The sequence below is a fragment of the Nerophis lumbriciformis genome, linkage group LG10 (assembly GCF_033978685.3).
Source record: "Nerophis lumbriciformis linkage group LG10, RoL_Nlum_v2.1, whole genome shotgun sequence".
Taxonomy (NCBI): domain Eukaryota; kingdom Metazoa; phylum Chordata; class Actinopteri; order Syngnathiformes; family Syngnathidae; genus Nerophis; species Nerophis lumbriciformis.
In genome coordinates this window covers 53,068,808-53,090,677 of record NC_084557.2, presented here as the reverse complement: position 1 = coordinate 53,090,677, position 21,870 = coordinate 53,068,808, and the positions used below count along the sequence as shown (strand labels likewise).

The 21,870-nt window shown below is 40.6% G+C and overlaps 1 protein-coding gene across 2 annotated transcripts in view; it reads right to left on the bottom strand.

The window, feature by feature from the left end:
- fbln1 (fibulin 1) overlaps positions 1 to 21,870 on the bottom strand; it is a 208,159-nt gene that overhangs the window by 107,850 nt on the left and 78,439 nt on the right. The window contains exons 12-15 of one of the 2 annotated variants that reach the window (XM_061969426.1): positions 20,245 to 20,364; positions 20,030 to 20,161; positions 18,930 to 19,053; positions 14,794 to 14,802 (exon numbers count right to left, since the gene is read on the bottom strand). In XM_061969426.1, the coding sequence (XP_061825410.1) occupies positions 14,794 to 14,802; positions 18,930 to 19,053; positions 20,030 to 20,161; positions 20,245 to 20,364 (385 nt within the window). Of the gene's footprint in view, positions 1 to 1,765; positions 9,086 to 14,793; positions 14,803 to 18,929; positions 19,054 to 20,029; positions 20,162 to 20,244; positions 20,365 to 21,870 lie in introns of those variants that run through there. The other variant, XM_061969425.2, reaches the window with a different exon arrangement.

Sequence of the window (21,870 nt, the reverse complement as noted above, 5' to 3'; positions counted from 1 at the left end):
AGGATCCACATTGCCTGAAGTCTAGTGTAAAGTTTCCACCATCAGTGATGGTTTGGGGTGCCATGTCATCTGCTGGTGTCGGTCCACTCTGTTTCCTGAGATCCAGGGTCAACGCAGCCGTCTACCAGCAAGTTTTAGAGCACTTCATGCTTCCTGCTGCTGACCTGCTCTATGGAGATGGAGATTTCAAGTTCCAACAGGACTTGGCGCCTGCACACAGCGCAAAATCTACCCGTGCCTGGTTTACGGACCATGGTATTTCTGTTCTAAATTGGCCCGCCAACTCCCCTGACCTTAGCCCCATAGAAAATCTGTGGGGTATTGTGAAAAGGAAGATGCAGAATGCCAGACCCAAAAACGCAGAAGAGTTGAAGGCCACTATCAGAGCAACCTGGGCTCTCATAACACCTGAGCAGTGCCAGAAACTCATCGACTCCATGCCACGCCGCATTAACGCAGTAATTGAGGCAAAAGGAGCTCCAACCAAGTATTGAGTATTGTACATGCACATATTTTTCATTTTCATACTTTTCAGTTGGCCAACATTTCTAAAAATCCCTTTTTTGTATTAGCCTTAAGTAATATTCTAATTTTGTGACACACGGAATTTTGGATTTTCATTTGTTGCCACTTCAAATCATCAAAATTAAATGAAATAAACATTTGAATGCATCAGTCTGTGTGCAATGAATAAATATAATGTACAAGTTACACCTTTTGAATGCAATTACTGAAATAAATCAAGTTTTTCAAAATATTCTAATTTACTGGCTTTTACCTGTAGATGAAATGTTGGCTTCTTTTATTAGCATAAAATATTCCTGTAAAATTATACTTTTGACTTTTTGTAGTATAATGACTTTTTTTTCCCCTTTATTTACATCAAATTGCAAGTTTATTCAAATGATAAAACTGTATCTGTCATGTCTGTGTAATCATGTTTTTGTTTTAAGTCAGGGACGGCGTGGCGCAGTGGAAGAGTGGCCGTGCGCGACCCGAGGGTCCCTGGTTCAATCCCCACCTAGTACCAACCTCGTCGTGTCCGTTGTGTCCTGAGCAAGACACTTCACCCTTGCTCCTGATGGGTGCTGGTTAGCGCCTTGCATGGCAGCTCCCGCCATCAGTGTGTGAATGTGTGTGTGAATGGGTAAATGTGGAAGTAGTGTCAAAGCGCTTTGAGTACCTTGAAGGTAGAAAAGCGCTATACAAGTACAACCCATTTATTTATGTTTTGTTTAGTTTCTGGCTTTTCACTCCCTTGTCTTGTTTGCATGATTACCCATTAGTTTCACCTGTTCCACGTTTGGACTCACTGTGCACTCTTGTTTGTCACCATAGCAACCATTAGTTTTCACCTGTTTCACGTTTTGAGTCACGCACCTGTTTTCGTTAATCATGTCTGTGTTATTTAAGCTTTTCACTTTCTGTTGTTCGTGCTGACGACATCTCTCATGACTTGGACTTTGGCTTGGTTTGTTCTCCCGAGGTGCAAATGAACATTTGGACCGGATGTGGCGTGAAGGTAAAAACATTATTTATTTAACACTATAACTACAAAGAAAATGATCAAACAAAAAGCGCGCACAGGGGCGGAGGTACAAAACTAGACTATAAACACAAAACTTGCACATTGGCAGAAACTATGAACAATTAAAGAAAACACTAACTGTGGCATGAATCGAAACAAAACTTACTTGGGTTATAAGTGTATTATTTTAACTCAATTTGCTGGGTTTTCAAAACTATGAACCATTTTTGGGTCGTTTTTCAATAAGTGTCGCATTTTTGGGTAAAAGGCTTTTTTTTTTAAATAAAAAGTTACTACTTTTTTTAAGGGAATTTTACTAAGGATTCATCTAATTAACATAATTTACAATCACACGTCTTATAAACATGAAAATATTTGAGCATGCTGTATAGAACTACTAATGTCATGATCCGTCCTGTTTGTTTAGTTTCCGACTCCCTCAGTTCTGTCACGACATGGACTTGCAGGTGTTGAAGCTTGAACAACAGAAAATGAAAAGCTTAAATAACACAGACATGATTAACGAAAGCAGGTGCGCGACTCAAAACGTGAAACAGGTGCGTGGCGTGACAGGTGAAAACTAATGGTTGCTATGGTGACAAGCAAGAGTGCACAATGAGTGCAAACGTGGAACAGGTGAAACTAATGGGGTAATCATGCAAAACAAGACAAGGGAGTGAAAAGCCAGAAACTAAACAAAACATGACTTAAAACAAAACATGATTACACAGACATGACAGTATTTTAGTAAAGCAGGAATTTTTTCTGACATAATATTGTGTCTCTTTTTTTTGGTAAATATGAACAAAATGAGGACTATTCTAATTGATCACAATCTACCACATATCTATAGTGTAGTGTACTTTTGTATAATGACTATTTCTGTAAAATATTCTAAAATTATTCCGTTTTCTTGTCAATTCCCGAGATCCCTCACACAACTTTATTCATGTTGTTAAACAAACTTTGTGTGATTCTACACGCTTATCTCTATTAAATTAAAAGTTTATTCTCTATTTTTTTTACCATTTAACACGTTTTTATAGGAACACAGTAAATCCTACCTATTTGTAGCTGTTGACTCAAAATTTTGCTAAAAAAAAAAAAAAACACCCATAAAAACCTTTAAAATGCCTTAGTAATGTTTAGAATGTAAAGTTTAGACTATCAAAAAAATACTACTTTTTTCCTGCACATTTCTCATATCACAACTTTGTGTGATTCTACACCCTTATCTCTATTAAATTAAAAGTTTATTCTCTATTTTTTACCATTTAACACGTTATTATAGGAACACAGTAAATCCCACCTATTTGTAGCTGTTGACTCAAAATTGTGCTGAAAAAAAACACCCATAAAAACCTCTAAAATGCATTAGTAATGTTTAGAATGTAAAGTTTAGACTATCAAAAAAGTACCACTTTTTTCCTGCACATTTCTCATATCACAACTTTGTGTGATTCTCCACGCTTATCTCTATCAAATTAAAAGTTTATTCTCTATTTTTTACCATTTAACACATTATTATAGGAACACAGTAAATCCCACCTATTTGTAGCTGTTGACTCAAAATTGTGCTAAAAAAAACCACCAATAAAAATCTCTAAAATGCCTTTGTAATGTTTAGAATGTAAAGTTTAGACTATCAAAAAAATACCACTTTTTTCCTGCACATTTCTCATATCACAACTTTGTGTGATTCTACACGCTTATCTCTATTAAATTAAAAGTTTATTCTCTATTTTTTACCATTTAACACGTTATTATAGAAATTCAGTAAATCCCACCTATTCGTAGATGTTGACTCAAAATTTTGCTAAAAAAAAACCATCCATAAAAACCTCTAAAATGCCTTTATAATGTTTAGAATGTAAAGTTTAGACTATCAAAAAAATACCACTTTTTTCCTGCACATTTCTCATATCACAACTTTGTGTGATACTACACCCTTATCTCTATTACATTTAAAGTTTATTCGCTTAGAATATTTTTTTCTACCAATTAACACATTATAGAAATAAAGTAAATTCCACCTATTTGTAGCTGTTGACTCTAAATTTTGCTAAAAAAAAAACACCCATAAAAACCTCTAAAATGCATTAGTAATGTTTAGAATGTAAAGTTTAGACTATCAAAAAAATACCACTTTTTTCCTGCACATTTCTCATATCACAACTTTGTGTGATACTACACCCTTATCTCTATTAAATTAAAAGTTTATTCTCTTAGAATATTTTTTTTTTTACCATTAACACGTTATTATAGAAATTCAGTAAATCCCACCTATTCATAGCTGTTGACTCAAAATTTTGCTAAAAAAAAAAACACCCATAAAAACCTCTAAAATGCCTTTGTAATGTTTAGAATGTAAAGTTTAGACTATCAAAAAAATACCACTTTTTCAGTAGTATACCACTTTTTTCCTGCACATTTCTCATACCACAACTTTGTGTGAGTCTACACCTTTATCTCTATTAAATTTAAAGTTTATTCTCTTAGAATATTTTTTTCTACCAATTAACACATTATAGAAATAAAGTAAATTCCACCTATTTGTAGCTGTTGACTCTAAATTTAGCTAAAAACACCCATAAAAACCTCTATAATGCCTTTATAAAGTTTAGAATAAAAGTTTAGAGCAATGTTTTTCAACCTTTTTTAAGCCAAAGCACATTTTTTGCGTTGAAAAAATGCGGAGGAACACCACCAGCAGAAGTCTTTAAAAAACAAAACTCAGTTGACAGAAAAAAGTTTTTGTCGCAATTGTTGGATATGACTTTAAAGCATAACCAAGCATGCATCACTATAGCTCTTGTCTCAAAGTAGGTGTACTGTCACCACCTGTCACATCACACCCTGACTTATTCGGACTTTTTTGCTGTTTTCCTGTGTGTAGTGTTTTACTTCTTGTCTTGCGCTCCTATTTTGGTGGCTTTTTCTCTTTTTTCGGTATTTTCCTGTAGCAGTTTCATGTCTTCCTTTGAGCGATATTTCCCGCATCTACTTTGTTTTAGCAATCGAGAATATTTCAGTTGTTTTTATCCTTCTTTGTGGGGACATTGTTGATTGTCATGTCATGTTCGAATGTAATTTGTGGACGCCATCTTTGCTCATCAGTAAGTCTTTGCTGTCGTCCAGCACAGTTATGTACATTTTAAATTCAGTTGTACGCGATATAAAACGGCATACATTAAGTCTTGTCGACGCATTTTTCTGCTAAATGACACTTTTTTTTTTTCTCTCCTGCAGATAGCGCCATCAAAACACACTTCCTGTTAACAATAAGTATTTTACAATTGAAAGCAGAGAAGAAATATGTGGGCGTGCAAATGTCAAACCACAAATAGGCGGGGGATTTACTTTGTTTTGAAAAAGAATACTGATACTTTCTTGTAAAAAATTTCCTTTTTTTTCTAACTTTTATTAACATTTTCATTCTTGTAAAACTAGGCCTTGTTATTCTTGTACTATCCCCATTTTATTGTAGTACAATTACCACTTTTTTTATAATATTCTGACTTAGGTTGATAAAATTGCAGGTTCATCCTTATTTTTTGTAACAATATTTATGTCACGTGATTTCTTTATTCACGTAACACGACAACTTTATTTTTTTTTACACTTTTTTTTTTTTCTCCTGCAGATAGCGCCATCAAAACACACTTTCTGTTAACAATAAGTATTTTACAATTGAAAGCAGAGAAGAAATATGTGGGCCTGCAAATGTCAAACCACAAATAGGTGGGGGATTTACTTTGTTTTGAAAAAAAATACTGGTACTTTCTGGTAAAAATTTCCTTTTTTTTCTAACTTTTATTAACATTTTCATTCTTGTAAAACTAGTCCTTGTTATTCTCGTACTATCCCCATTTTATTCTAGTACAATTACCACTTTTTTCATAATATTCTGACTTAGGTTTATAAAATTGCAGGTTCATCCTTATTTTTTGTAACAATATTTATGTCACGTGATTTCTTTATTCACGTAACACGACAACTTTATTTTTTTTTTACACTTTTTTTTTCTCTCCTGCAGATAGCGCCATCAAAACACACTTCCTGTTAACAATAAGTATTTACAATTGAAAGCAGAGAAGAAATATTTGGGCCTGCAAATGTCAAACCACAAATAGGCGGGGGATTTACTTTGTTTTGAAAAAAAAATACTGGTACTTTCTTGTGAAAAATTTCCTTTTTTTTCTAACTTTTATTAACAATTTCATTCTTGTAAAACTAGTCCTTGTTATTCTTGTACTATCCCCATTTTATTCCAGTACAATTACCACTTTTTTCATAATATTCTGACTTAAGTTGATAAAATTGCAGGTTCATCCTTATTTTTTGTAACAATATTTATGTCACGTGATTTCTTTATTCACGTAACATGACAACTTTATTTTTTTTTTACACTTTTTTTTTTCTCCTGCAGATAGCGCCATCAAAACACACTTCCTGTTAACAATAAGTATTTTACAATTGAAAGCAGAGAAGAAATATGTGGGCGTGCAAATGTCAAACCACAAATAGGCGGGGGATTTACTTTGTTTTGAAAAAAAATACTGGTACTTTCTTGTGAAAAATGTCCTTTTTTTTCTAACTTTTATTAACATTTTCATTCTTGTAAAACTAGGCCTTGTTATTCTTGTACTATCCCCATTTTATTATAGTACAATTACCACTTTTTTCATAATATTCTGACTTAGGTTGATAAAATTGCAGGTTCATCCTTATTTTTTGTAACAATATTTATGTCACGTGATTTCTTTATTCACGTAACACGACAACTTTATTATTTTTTTTACACTTTTTTTTTTTCTCCTGCAGATAGCGCCATCAAAACACACTTCCTGATAACAATAAGTATTTTACAATTGAAAGCAGAGAAGAAATATTTGGGCGTGCAAATGTCAAACCACAAATAGGCGGGGGATTTACTTTGTTTTAAAAAAAATTCTGGTACTTCCTTGTAAAAAATTTCTTTTTTTTTCCAACTTTTATTAACATTTTCATTCTTGTAAAACTAGGCCTTGTTATACTTGTACTATCCCCATTTTATTCTAGTACAATTACCACTTTTTTCATAATATTCTGACTTAGGTTGATAAAATTGCAGGTTCATCCTTATTTTTTGCAACAATATTTATGTCACGTGATTTCTTTATTCACGTAACACGACAACTTTATTTTTTTTTTACACTTTTTTTTTTTTCTCCTGCAGATAGCGCCATCAAAACACACTTCCTGTTAACAATAAGTATTTTACAATTGAAAGCAGAGAAGAAATATTTGGGCGTGCAAATGTCAAACCACAAATAGGCGGGGGATCTACTTTGTTTTGAAAAAAAATACTGGTACTTTCTGGTAAAAATTTCCTTTTTTTTCTAACTTTTATTAACATTTTCATTCTTGTAAAACTAGTCCTTGTTATTCTCCTACTATCCCCATTTTATTCTAGTACAATTACCACTTTTTTCATAATATTCTGACTTAGGTTTATAAAATTGCAGGTTCATCCTTATTTTTTGTAACAATATTTATGTCACGTGATTTCTTTATTCACGTAACACGACAACTTTATTTTTTTTTTACACTTTTTTTTTCTCTCCTGCAGATAGCGCCATCAAAACACACTTTCTGTTAACAATAAGTATTTTACAATTGAAAGCAGAGAAGAAATATTTGGGCGTGCAAATGTCAAACCACAAATAGGCGGGGGATTTACTTTGTTTTGAAAAAAAATACTGGTACTTTCTTGTGAAAATTTACTTTTTTTCTAACTTTTATTAACATTTTCATTCTCGTAGCACTAAGGCCTTGTTATTCTTGTACTATCCCCATTTTATTATAGTACAATTACCACTTTTTTCATAATATTCTGACTTAGGTTTATAAAATTGCAGGTTCATCCTTATTTTTTGTAACAATATTTATGTCACGTGATTTCTTTATTCACGTAACACGACAACTTTATTTTTTTTTTACACTTTTTTTTTTTTCTCCTGCAGATAGCGCCATCAAAACACACTTCCTGTTAACAATAAGTATTTTACAATTGAAAGCAGAGAAGAAATATGTGGGCCTGCAAATGTCAAACCACAAATAGGCGGGGGATTTACTTTGTTTTGAAAAAAAATACTGGTACTTTCTTGTAAAAAATTTCCTTTTTTTTCTAACTTTTATTAACATTTTCATTCTTGTAAAACTAGTCCTTGTTATTCTTGTACTATCCCCATTTTATTCTAGTACAATTACCACTTTTTTCATAATATTCTGACTTAGGTTGATAAAATTGCAGGTTCATCCTTATTTTTTGCAACAATATTTATGTCACGTGATTTCTTTATTCAAGTAACGCGACAACTTTATTTTTTTTTTTACACTTTTTTTTTCTCTCCTGCAGATAGCGCCATCAAAACACACTTTCTGTTAAAAATAAGTATTTTACAATTGAAAGCAGAGAAGAAATATTTGGGCGTGCAAATGTCAAACCACAAATAGGCGGGGGATTTACTTTGTTTTGAAAAAAAATACTGGTACTTTCTTGTGAAAATTTACTTTTTTTCTAACTTTTATTAACATTTTCATTCTCGTAACACTAGGCCTTGTTATTCTTGTACTATCCCCATTTTATTCTAGTACAATTACCACATTTTTTCATAATATTCTGACTTAGGTTGATAAAATCGCAAGTTCATCCTTATTTTTTGCAACCTTATTTATGTCACGTGATTTCTTTATTCACGTAACCCGACAACTTTATTATTTTATTATTTAATTACGACGTTTTCTCGTCATTTTATGACTTTTTTACTTGATCCTATGAGTCGAGTCTCATACCGTGTTGTTTGAGTGCGTTCACTCCAGCTGTCTTTGATCTTACCAAGCAGAAGGCTTGTAAAACTCCACCGTGTAGGATGGGGAGCGACATGAGGGTGTCGATTTCTTTGATGTATTGTAATCCACAGGAAGACTTTGTCTTGACTCGAGATCTACAAAGCGGAGAGGAAGCAGGACCTGACGCGAGCTCCAGGCACCTTTTCTTTGAACTGTTTTACGACCTTTTCTTTGTAACCAAAGGCAATGACTGTTTACGACCCCCCTCCCTTAGAAACAGCTGTTGCCATGTAATCAGGGAAAGTGCAGGAAAGATAACACATGACTAGCAGCCCTCAGCTTTATTCGAGAAGAGGGTCGTAAGCGACGGGCGGCTCGTCCTGCACGACAAACACCACCACTTTAGCCAAGTACGTGCTGAGCGTGCCGTGGCGACGCAGGCTGAGCTCCACGGACAGCTCAAAGTCCCGCGGGCTGGCGATGAGCCTCGCCACGGACATGACGCCGCCGTTGGCCACCCGCTCCGCCTTGAAGAAGCCGCCCTCGTTGCCCGACGTGATGGCGATGTCGACGTCGTCGCCCGGCGCCGTGTGGGAGGGGCCCATGCGGAAGATGTTGGTGAAGACGGGGATGTTGGTGGGGAAGGTGAGGTAGTAGTAGGTTATTCTCAGCGGCATGGCCGGGCACTCGACAGACTCATTGCAAAGCAAGCGTTCACATCGACTGCGAAGAGAGAGAGAGATAGAGAGAGAGAGAGATGGGAGTGGGAGTGGGAGTGGGAGGATGTCAGAACAACACAAGCAGAAAGAGAAAGAGAAACCATATCAATACAACTGTGCCGTGCATGGCATGCAGTGGAGGGCAGCCTCGCACCTGAAAGGGGATTCCATGCAGACTCTCAATATTGTTCTGTCATTAAAAACATGCCAGAGTTTGTGAAGTGTGAAGTGCAGTGAATTATATTTATATAGCGCTTTTCTCTAGTGACTCAAAGCGCTTTTACAGAGTGAAAGCCAATATCTAAGCTCCATTTAAAGCAGTGTGGGTGGCACTGGGAGCAGGTGGGTAAAGTGTCTTGCCCAAGGACACGACGGCAGTGACTAGGGTGGCGGAAGCGGGGATCGAACCTGGAACCCTCAAGTTGCTGGCACGGCCGCTCTACCAACCGAGCTATACCGCTCGGTTGGTAGAGTAATATACAGGTAAAAGCCAGTAAATTAGAATATTTTGAAAAACTTGATTTATTTCAGTAATTGCATTCAAAAGGTGTAACTTGTACATTATATTTATTCATTGCACACAGACTGATGCATTCAAATGTTTATTTCATTTAATTTTGATGATTTGAAGTGGCAACAAATGAAAATCCAAAATTCCGTGTGTCACAAAATTAGAATATTACTTAAGGCTAATACAAAAAAGGGATTTTTAGAAATGTTGGCCAACTGAAAAGTATGAAAATGAAAAATATGAGCATGTACAATACTCAATACTTGGTTGGAGCTCCTTTTGCCTCAATTACTGCGTTAATGCGGCGTGGCATGGAGTCGATGAGTTTCTGGCACTGCTCAGGTGTTATGAGAGCCCAGGTTGCTCTGATAGTGGCCTTCAACTCTTCTGCGTTTTTGGGTCTGGCATTCTGCATCTTCCTTTTCACAATACCCCACAGATTTTCTATGGGGCTAAGGTCATGGGAGTTGGCGGGCCAATTTAGAACAGAAATACCATGGTCCGTAAACCAGGCACGGGTAGATTTTGCGCTGTGTGCAGGCGCCAAGTCCTGTTGGAACTTGAAATCTCCATCTCCATAGAGCAGGTCAGCAGCAGGAAGCATGAAGTGCTCTAAAACTTGCTGGTAGACGGCTGCGTTGACCCTGGATCTCAGGAAACAGAGTGGACCGACACCAGCAGATGACATGGCACCCCAAACCATCACTGATGGTGGAAACTTTACACTAGACTTCAGGCAATGTGGATCCTGTGCCTCTCCTGTCTTCCTCCAGACTCTGGGACCTCGATTTCCAAAGGAAATGCAAAATTTGCATGGTTGGGTGATGGTTTGGGGTGCCATGTCATCTGCTGGTGTCGGTCCACTCTGTTTCCTGAGATCCAGGGTCAACGCAGCCGTCTACCAGCAAGTTTTAGAGCACTTCATGCTTCCTGCTGCTGACCTGCTCTATGGAGATGGAGATTTCAAGTTCCAACAGGACTTGGCGCCTGCACACAGCGCAAAATCTACCCGTGCCTGGTTTACGGACCATGGTATTTCTGTTCTAAATTGGCCCGCCAACTCCCCTGACCTTAGCCCCATAGAAAATCTGTGGGGTATTGTGAAAAGGAAGATGCAGAATGCCAGACCCAAAAACGCAGAAGAGTTGAAGGCCACTATCAGAGCAACCTGGGCTCTCATAACACCTGAGCAGTGCCAGAAACTCATCGACTCCATGCCACGCCGCATTAACGCAGTAATTGAGGCAAAAGGAGCTCCAACCAAGTATTGAGTATTGTACATGCTCATATTTTTCATTTTCATACTTTTCAGTTGGCCAACATTTCTAAAAATCCCTTTTTTGTATTAGCCTTAAGTAATATTCTAATTTTGTGACACACGGAATTTTGGATTTTCATTTGTTGCCACTTCAAATCATCAAAATTAAATGAAATAAACATTTGAATGCATCAGTCTGTGTGCAATGAATAAATATAATGTACAAGTTACACCTTTTGAATGCAATTACAGAAATAAATCAAGTTTTTCAAAATATTCTAATTTACTGGCTTTTACCTGTATATTGTCTTCTAACTCAACATGCAGAGCCTCGTGCCACTCGCCTACTGGGCTACAAAAGCTAAATAACCGCCATGGCCTCTAATCAGCACAACGTCTGTGGCTGTAGGCGACCTCCCGATGTTCATCGCCTTCGCTAGAGCAGTGTTTTTCAACCTTTTTTGAGCCAAGGTGTCATGTCTGTGTAATCATGTTTTGTTTTAAGTCATGTTTTGTTTAGTTATTGGACTCTTTAGTTTCTGGCTTTTCACTCCCTTGATTACCCATTAGTTTCACCTGTTCCACGTTTGGACTCATTGTGCACTCTTGATTGTCACCATAGCAACCCATTAGTTTTCACCTGTCACGTCACGCACCTGTTTCACGTTTTGAGTCACGCACCTGTTTTCGTTAATCATGTCTGTAGTATTTAAGTTCATTGTTTTTCAGTTTGTCTTGCTGGTGACACCTCCACATTTATGCTTCTGCACATTTCTGACTCTTTTTTCATGTCCATCGTTTCACGCTGCTCCTTTTTGTCCATGCCAAGTAAGTTTTGTTTATTATTGCCACAGTTAGTGTTTTTTGTTGTTCATAGTTTTTGCCTTTGTGCAAGTGTTTGGTTTCATAGTTTGTTCTCCGCCATTGTGCGCGCCTTTTGTTTACTTCCTTGTTTTGTATTTATAGTGCCATCCATCCATCCATCTTCTTCCGCTTATCCGAGGTCGGGTCGCGGGGGCAGCAGCCTAAGCAGGGAAGCCCAGACTTCCCTCTCCCCAGCCACTTCGTCCAGCTCTTCCTGTGGGACCCCGAGGCGTTCCCAGGCCAGCCGGGAGACATAGTCTTCCCAACGTGTCCTGGGTTTTCCCCGCGACCTCCTACCGGTCGGACGTGCCCTAAACACCTCCCTAGGGAGGCGTTCGGGTGGCATCCTGACCAGATGCCCGAACCACCTCATCTGGCTCCTCTCGATGTGGAGGAGCAGCGGCTTTACTTTGAGCTCCCCCCGGATGACAGAGCTTCTCACCCTATCTCTAAGGGAGAGCCCCGCCACCCGGCGGAGGAAACTCATTTGGGCCGCTTGTACCCGTGATCTTGTCCTTTCGGTCATAACCCAAAGCTCATGACCATAGGTGAGGATGGGAACGTAGATCGACCGGTAAATTGAGAGCTTTGCCTTCCGGCTCAGCTCCTTCTTCACCACAACGGATCGATACAGCGTCCGCATTACTGAAGACGCCGCACCGATCCGCCTGTCGATCTCACGATCCACTCTTCCCTCACTCGTGAACAAGACTCCGAGGTACTTGAACTCCTCCACTTGGGGCAAGATCTCCTCCCCAACCCGGAGATGGCACTCCACCCTTTTCCGGGCGAGAACCATGGACTCGGACTTGGAGGTGCTGATTCTCATCCCAGTCGCTTCACACTCGGCTGCGAACCGATCCAGTGAGAGCTGAAGATCATGGCCAGATGAAGCCATCAGGACCACATCATCTGCAAAAAGCAGAGACCTAATCCTGCAGCCACCAAACCAGATCCCCTCAACGCCTTGACTGCGCCTAGAAATTCTGTCCATAAAAGTTATGAACAGAATGGGTGACAAAGGGCAACCTTGGCGGAGTCCAACCCTCACTGGAAACGTGTCCGACTTACTGCCGGCAATGCGGACCAAGCTCTGGCACCGAGCATACAGGGAGCGGACCGCCACAATCAGACAGTCCGTTACCCCATACTCTCTGAGCACTCCCCACAGGACTTCCCGAGGGACACGGTCGAATGCCTTCTCCAAGTCCACAAAACACATGTAGAATGGTTGGGCAAACTCCCATACACCCTCAAGGACCCTGCCGAGAGTATAGAGCTGGTCCACAGTTCCACGACCAGGACGAAAACCACACTGTTCCTCCTGAATCCGAGGTTCGACTATCCGGCGTAGCCTCCTCTCCAGTACACCTGAATAGACCTTACCGGGAAGGCTGAGGAGTGTGATCCCACGATAGTTAGAACACACCCTCCGGTTCCCCTTCTTAAAGAGAGGAACCACCACCCCGGTCTGCCAATCCAGAGGTACCGCCCCCGATGTCCACGCGATGCTGCAGAGTCTTGTCAACCAAGACAGCCCCACAGCATCCAGAGCCTTAAGGAACTCCGGGCGGATCTCATCTACCCCTGGGGCCTTGCCACCGAGGAGCTTTTTAACTACCTCAGCAACCTCATCCCCAGAAATAGGAGAGCCCACCACAGACTCCCCAGGCACTGCTTCCTCATAGGAAGACGTGTTGGTGGGATTGAGGAGGTCTTCGAAGTATTCCCTCCACCGATCCACAACATCCGCAGTCGAGGTCAGCAGAACACCATCCTCGCCATACACGGTGTTGATGGTGCACTGCTTTCCCTTCCTGAGGCGGCGGATGGTGGTCCAGAATTGCTTCGAAGCCGTCCGGAAGTCGTTTTCCATGGCCTCACCGAACTCCTCCCATGTCCGAGTTTTTGCCTCTGCGACCGCTGAAGCCGCACACCGCTTGGCCTGTCGGTACTTGTCCGCTGCCTCAGGAGTCCTATGAGCCAAAAGAACCCGATAGGACTCCTTCTTCAGCTTGACGGCATCCCTCACCTTCGTTAATCATGTCTGTAGTATTTAAGTTCATTGTTTTTCAGTTTGTCTTGCTGGTGACACCTCCACATTTATGCTTCTGCACATTTCTGACTCTTTTTTCATGTCCATCGTTTCACGCTGCTCCTTTTTGTCCATGCCAAGTAAGTTTTGTTTATTATTGCCACAGTTAGTGTTTTTTGTTGTTCATAGTTTTTGCCTTTGTGCAAGTGTTTGGTTTCATAGTTTGTTCTCCGCCATTGTGCGCGCCTTTTGTTTACTTCCTTGTTTTGTATTTATAGTGTTTAAATAAAAATGTACCTGCATTCCCGTCTCGCCCGAGCCAACTTTCCGTTGCCTTCGAGAAAAACTAAACCCCAGGACCAAGTCATGACACAAGGCACATTTCTTTCCTTTGAAAAAATGCGGAGGCACACCACCAGCAGAAATCATTGAAAAATTAAATTCAGTAGCCGATATTCACAATAAAAAAGTTGTTGTCGCAATTGTTGGATATGACTTTAAAGCACAACCAAGCATGCATCACTATAGCTCTTGTCTCAAAGTAGGTGTACTGTCACCACCTGTCACATCACACCCTGACTTATTTGGACTTTTTTCCTATTTTGGTGGCTTTTTTTTTGGTATTTCCCTGTAGCAGTTTCATGTCTTCCTTTGAGTGCAATCCCCCACACCTGCTTTGTTTTAGCAATCAAGAACATTTCAGTTGTTTTTATCCTTCTTTGTGGGGACATTGTTGATTGTCATGTTCGGATGTACTTTGTGGACGCCATCTTTGCTCCACAGTAAGTCTTTGCTGTCGTCCAGCATTCTGTTTTTGTTTACTTTGTAGCCAGTTCTGTCATGTCTGTGGTAATCATGTTTTGTTTTAAGTCATGTTTTGTTTAGTTTCTGGCTTTTCACTCCCTTGTCTTGTTTGCATGATTACCCCATTAGTTTCACCTGTTCCACGTTTGAACTCATTGTGCACTCTTGTTTGTCACCATAGCAACCCATTAGTTTTCACCTGTCACGTCACGCACCTGTTTCACGTTTTGAGTCACGCACCTGCTTTCACTAATCATGTCCATAGTATTTAAGTTCATTCATTTTCTGTTGTTCGTCCTGACGACATCCCCGCATTTATGCTCGACACATTTCTAACTCCTTTCCATGTCCATCGTTCACGCTGCTCCTTTTTTGTCCGTGCCAAGTAAGTTTTCTTTATTCAAGCCATAGTTTGCAAGTTTTGTTTAATTGTTCATAGTTTCTGCCAATGTGCAAGTTTTGTGTTTGTAGTCTAGTTTTGTACCTCCGCCCCTGTGCGCGCTTTTCGTTTATTCCTTTTTTAATAGTTTAAATAAATCATGTACCTACATTCCCGTCTCGCCCGTGCCAACTTTCCGTTGCATCCCGGAAAAGCAAACACCCAAGATCAAGTCATGACAAGTTCAGTTTTAGTTTGGTTCTGCATAGCCTTTCCTAAGCCTCAATGCCTTTTCTTAGGGGCTATCAACTTAATTTTTGGTTTAAGCATTAGACACCTTTTTACCTGCACACTGCCTCCCGCTGTTTCCGACATCTACAAAGCAATTAGCTACCTGCTGCCACCTACTGATATGGAAGAGTATAACGTGGTAAGTCTGCCGATCTCCAGACAGAACTGGCTTAGAATGAATTTGTTCAAACTTAACGTCAGAATAATTGTATCTAAGTTATCACAAAACGTTGTGTTACATTGAGTTCAGCTCGCCCCTGCGAGAGGACAAAAGCTGTCTTTGATCTTACCAAGCAGAAGGCTTGTAAAACTGCACCGTGTAGGATGGGGAGCGACATGAGGGTGTCGGTTTCTTTGATGTATTGTAATCCACAGGAAGATTTTGTCTTGACCCGAGATCTACAATGCGGAGAGGAAGCAGGACCTGACGTGAGCTCCAGGCACCTTTTCTTTGAACTGTTCTGTAACCATAGGCAATGACTGTTTACGACCCCCCTCCCTTAGAAACAGCTGTTGCCGCGTAATCAGGGAAAGTCCAAATAAAAGAGGAGGAGTACAATCTTTCGTCAGAGCGTGGGACGACACTGTGCAATGTCTACGCGTTTCTCCTCAATTGAGCTGAATTTAATTCTGTCTCTGTTTAATTCCTTGCTTCTTGTCTTGTTTAATAGATGTCATCAGTGTTTGAACCTGACACTTAATATGAAAAAAAATCCCTCTAGATGCTTTTTTGGAACTGACTCACATATGAAGTTGAAGTGCCATCCCATTCCTAACCCATAGGGTTCAATATGACCTTTTGCAGCTATTACAGCTTCAACTCTTCTGGGAAGGCTGTTCACAAGGTTGCGGAGTGTGTTTATAGGGAATTTCCACCGTTCTTCCAAAGGCGCATTGGTGAGGTCACACACTGAAGGCCTGGCTCTCAGTCTCCGTTCTAATTCATCCCAAAGGTGTTCTATCGGGTTTCAGGTCAGGACTCTGTGCAGGCCAGTCGAGTTCATCCACATCAGACTCTGTCTTCCATGTCTTTATGGACCTTGCTTTGTGCAGTCATGTTGGAAGAGGAAGTGGCCCGCTCCAAACTGTTCCCACAAGGCTGGGAGCATGGAATTGTCCAAAATGTTTTGGTATCCTGGAGCATTCAAAGTTCCTTTCACTGGAACTAAAGGGTCAAGCCCAACTCCTGAAAAACCAACCCCACACCATAATTCCTCCTCCACCAAATGTCACACATGCAGTCCGAAATGTAGCTTTCTCCTGGCAACCTCCAAACCCAGACTGGTCCATCAGATTGCCAGATGGAAAAGTGTGATTCATCAGTCCAGAGAAGGCGTCTCCACTGCTCTAGAGTCCAGTGGCGACGTGCTTTACACCACTGTGTAAGGTAATGTGCGGAGTTCCTCAGGGTTCGGTTCTTGGCCCTGCACTCTTTAGTATTTACATGCTGCCGCTAGGCGACATCATACGCAAATACGGTGTTAGCTTTCATTGCTATGCTGATGACAGCCAACTCTACATGCCCCTAAAGCTGACCAACACGCCGGATTGTAGTCAGCTGGAGGCGTGTCTTAATGAAATTAAACAATGGATGTCCGCTAACTTCTTGCAACTCAACGCCAAGAAAACGTAAATGCTGATTATCGGTCCTGCTAAACACCGACATTTATTTAATAATACCACCTTAACATTTGACAACCAAACAATTACACAAGGCGAATCAGTAAAGAATCTGGGTATTATCTTCCACCCAACTCTCTCCTTTGAGTCACACATTAAGAGTGTTACTAAAACGGCCTTCTTTCATCTCCGTAATATCGCTAAAATTCGTTCTATTTTATCCACTAGCGACGCTGAGATCATTATTCATGCGTCCGTTACGTCTCGTCTCGACTACTGTAACGTATTATTTTGGGGTCTCCCTATGTCTAGCATCAAAAGACTACAATTGGTACAAAATGCGGCTGCTAGACTTTTGACAAGAACAAGAAAGTTTGATCATATTACGCCTATACTGTATATACCTTATATACATATATACATATATATATATACCTATACTGGCTCACCTGCACTGGCTTCCTGTGCACTTAAGATGTGACTTTAAGGTTTTACTACTTACGTATAAAATACTACACGGTCTAGCTCCGTCCTATCTTGTCGACTGCATTGTACCATATGTCCCGGCAAGAAATCTGCGTTCAAAGAACTCCGGCTCATTAGTGATTCCCAAAGCCCAAAAAAAGTCTGCGGGCTATAGAGCGTTTTCTATTCGGGTTCCAGTACTATGGAATGCCCTCCCGGTAACAATTAGAGATGCTACCTCAGTAGAAGCATTTAAGTCCAATCTTAAAACTCATTTGTATACTCTAGCCTTTAAATAGCCCCCCTGTTAGACCAGTTGATCTGTCGTTTCTTTTCTTTTCTCCTCTGCTCCCCTTTTCCTTGAGGGGGGGGCACAGGTCCGGTGGCCATGGATGAAGTGCTGGCTGTCCAGAGTCGGGACCCGGGGTGGACCGCTCGCCTGTGCATTGGCTGGGAACATCTCTGCGCTGCTGACCCGTCTCTGCTCGGGATGGTGTCCTGCTGGCCCCACTATGGACTGGACTCTTACTATTATGTTGGATCCACTATGGACTGGACTCTCTCACTATTATGTTTGATCCACTATGGACTGGACTCTCACTATTATGTTAGATCCACTATGGACTGGACTCTTACTATTATGTTGGATCTACTATGGACTGGACTCTAACTATTATGTTAGATCCACTATGGACTGGACTCTTACTATTATGTTAGATCCACTATGGACTGGACTCTCACACTATTATGTTAGATCCACTATGGACTGGACTCTTACTATTATGTTGGATCCACTATGGACTGGACTCTCACAATATTATGTCAGACCCACTCGACATCCATTGCTTTCGGTCTCCCCTAGAGGGGGGGGGGGGGGTTACCCACATATGCGGTCCTCTCCAAGGTTTCTCATAGTCATTCACATCGACGTCCCACTGGGGTGAGTTTTTCCTTGCCCGTATGTGGGCTTTGTACCGAGGATGTCGTTGTGGCTTGTGCAGCCCTTTGAGACACTTGTGATTTAGGGCTATATAAATAAAGATTGATTGATTGATTGACTGCATCCCACGCTTTGCATTGGACTTGGTGATGTATGGCTTAGATGCAGCTGCCCGGCCATGGAAACCCATTCCATGAAGCTTTCCGCGTACTGTACGTGGGCTAATTGGAAGGTGACATGAAGTTTGGAGCTCTGTAGCAAGTGACTGTGCAGAAAGTCTTTGCACTATGCTGACCTCTCTGTCAGTTTATGTGACCTACCACTTGGTGGCTGAGTTGCTGTTGTTCCCAAACTCTTCACTTTTCTTATAATAAAGTTGACTTTGGAATATTTAGGAGTGACACTGGGAATCATTCTTTCACAAATGTTTGTAGAAACAGTCTCCATGCCTAAGTGTTTGATTTGATACACCGGGCCAAGTCATTAGGACACCTGATTCTCATCATTTGGATGGGTGGCCAAATACTTTTGGCAATATAGCGTATGTAGGACTGTTTTTTTTGTTTGTTTGTTTTTTTTAAATGTTTGCATTCTGGTAAAGGTTTGGACACCCCCGGTCTTAAAGGTTCTGATCTGCGGCTCCCAAAAGTGACATTACAAGGTCAAAAGTAGGACGCTTACGTTTCGCTGACGCGGCGGTAGTTGGCGGGACAATCGAAGGACAGACAGCGGAATCCCCCCTGCACATTGAAGCAGCTCTGGTTTTCCAAGCAGGTGTGCGTCGCTGTCACACATTCATCAACATCTGGGAGGAGCATGGAGAATATTATTAGGAAGCAAAGCAACAGTTCAAATAAAAAATAATGCATAGAATTAGAAAACTACAACTCAGGCGCGGGGCCGGCCCGTGGCATAGGCCGTATAGGCAAATGCTAAGGGCGCCGTCCATCAGGGGGCGCCACGCCAGTGCCACAAATGTTGGAGAAAAAAAAAAAAAAAAAAAGTTGGTACTATTATTTCTAAATACAAAAAATAATCCCACGTTAATTAAAATGCAAAGTAAAGCCTATTTAATAGAAATATTATTTGTTACAGCATTACGCCCTTAATCCTACCCCTTTCCCACTTCAAAGCGTTTACAAATATATAGAATCATTTACTGACCTTTTTATATAATAAAATAACATCTATGAGTTAGTATACAACAGTTTTGTAATATGTAATTAATTAATTAATTCAGTCATTATTAACATACTGAGATGAAGAATATCTTATTTTCAATAAGGTTGAAAGTATTTCTCATAATTGTTCTTCATTGTACTCTGTAAGCACTATTATTTTGAACAACCTCTTAAACTGGATCATATCAGTACAATTTTTAACTTCTTTACTTAATCCATTCCATAATTTAATTCCACATACTGATATGCTAAAAGTTCTAAGTGTTGTACGTGCATATAAATGTTTGTATTAGATCTTTTAAGCAGGTGTTTTTTGTTTACATTGTTATTGCCTTCTGGTTAGCTAATGTTTGCCCTGCAGGTAATAGTCACTTTTCCACCCCTTTATATATTAGGTATAGTTGTAAGTAAAAAAAAAAAAAAAGGTCAAGGACAAAGCTATTCGGGTTCTTGTGAGTATATACACTTCACTGCCGATGTGGGGGGGCGCCACCTAAAATCTTGCCTAGGGCGCCAGATTGGTTAGGCGTCCAATGCAAATTGTTGTGCACTAACAAGGAACCTAAACGTGACTCCTAGCCCCTGAGGGTGTTCTAATACCTTGGCAGCTGCGTCCGTTAGGCGCCAAGGTGTAGCCGCTCACCGGACAGGAGCAGTGGAAGTTTCCAGGAGTGTTGTGGCATCGGTAGGAGCAGATGTGACCTCCCGTGGGAAGAGCGCATTCGTCGATATCTACACACGCAATTGGGAGCAAAAAAAGGCGTTTCTCGGGGATTCTTCAGCAACATTCTTGATTGACCAGAGCAAAGTACGACCTTCACACGTCACTCCATCGATGTCGCTGAGCTGGTAGCCACGGCGACAGTAACACTGGTAGGAGCCGTACACGTTAGCGCATTCCTGACTGCACGGGTTACTTTCACACTCGTTGAGATCTGCACACATGTTGACACAATCCTGCATTAGTGGCACAGATTGATTTGCAATCCTTTTATAAAAAAAATACTGTAGTGGTACGCTGGCGCCATCTGCTGGTACACACCAGCATCAGATTTTTAAAATTTTCTTTTTGGGAAAGAAAATAAAATAGGATTATGTACATTAAATATGTATGAAATGATTGTACAAATTCAAATCACAACAAAAATGGGATGAAATTAAATTCAAATGAAACTTCATTTGTTGACATATTATTGCTTGTACACAAGACACATACAGAATATTCAGAGCTAACCTGTAATGCTAAGCGGAGGTAGCAAAACAAATGATATATATATATACCGTATTTTCCGCACTATAAGGCGCACCTAAAAACCACAAATTTTCTCAAAAGCTAACAGTGCGCCTTATAACCCGGTGCGCTTTATTACGATTCATTTTCATAAAGTTTCGATCTCGCAACTTCGGTAAACAGCCGCCATCTTTTTTCCCGGTAGAACAGGAAGCGCTTCTTCTTCTACGCAAGCAACCGCCAAGGTAAGCACCCGCCCCCATAGAACAGGAAGCGCTACCACCCGCCCCCGGAAGAAAAAGAAGCGCGCGGATATTTCGTTTCATTTCCTTTGTGTGTTTACATCTGTAAAGACCAGACTACAAAATGGCTCCTACTAAACGACACGCTTATAACGCAGAATTTAAACTTAAGGCAATAAGTCATGCCGAAGAACACGGAAATAGAGCAGCAGCAAGAGAATATAACATAAATGAATCAATGGTGCGTAGGTGGAGGAAGCAAGAAGATGACCTGCGCCAGGTAAAGAAGACAAAACAGAGTTTCCGAGGGAACAAAGCACGATGGCAACAGTTGGAGGACGAACTCGAACAGTGGGTTGTTGAGCAGAGAGCAGCAAGCAGAAGTGTCAGCACCATCACTATTCCAATGAAGGCAACAACGCTAGCAAGCGAACTTCACCTGGATGATTTTAAAGGTGGTGCTTCTTGGTGTTTCCGGTTTATGAAAAGACGCAATCTCTCCATCCGCACACGGACTACTATTTCACAGCAACTGCCTAACGACTTTAAAGAAAAGCTGGCTACTTTCCGTGCATATTGTAAAAAGAAGATAGCGGAAAAAAAGATCCGGCCAGAGAACATTATCAACATGGACGAGGTTCCACTGACTTTTGATATTCCTGTGAACCGCACTGTTGATACAACGGGAGCACGTACGGTGAATATTCGCACCACAGGGAATGAGAAGTCATCCTTCACTGTGGTTCTAGCTTGCCATGCTAATGGCCAGAAACTTCCTCCCATGGTGATATTCAAAAGGAAGACCTTGCCAAAAGAGACCTTTCCAGCCGGCGTCATCATAAAAGCTAACTCGAAGGGATGGATGGATGAAGAAAAGATGAGCGAGTGGTTAAGGGAAGTTTACGCGAAGAGGCCGGGTGGCTTTTTTCACGCAGCTCCGTCCATGTTGATATACGACTCTATGCGCG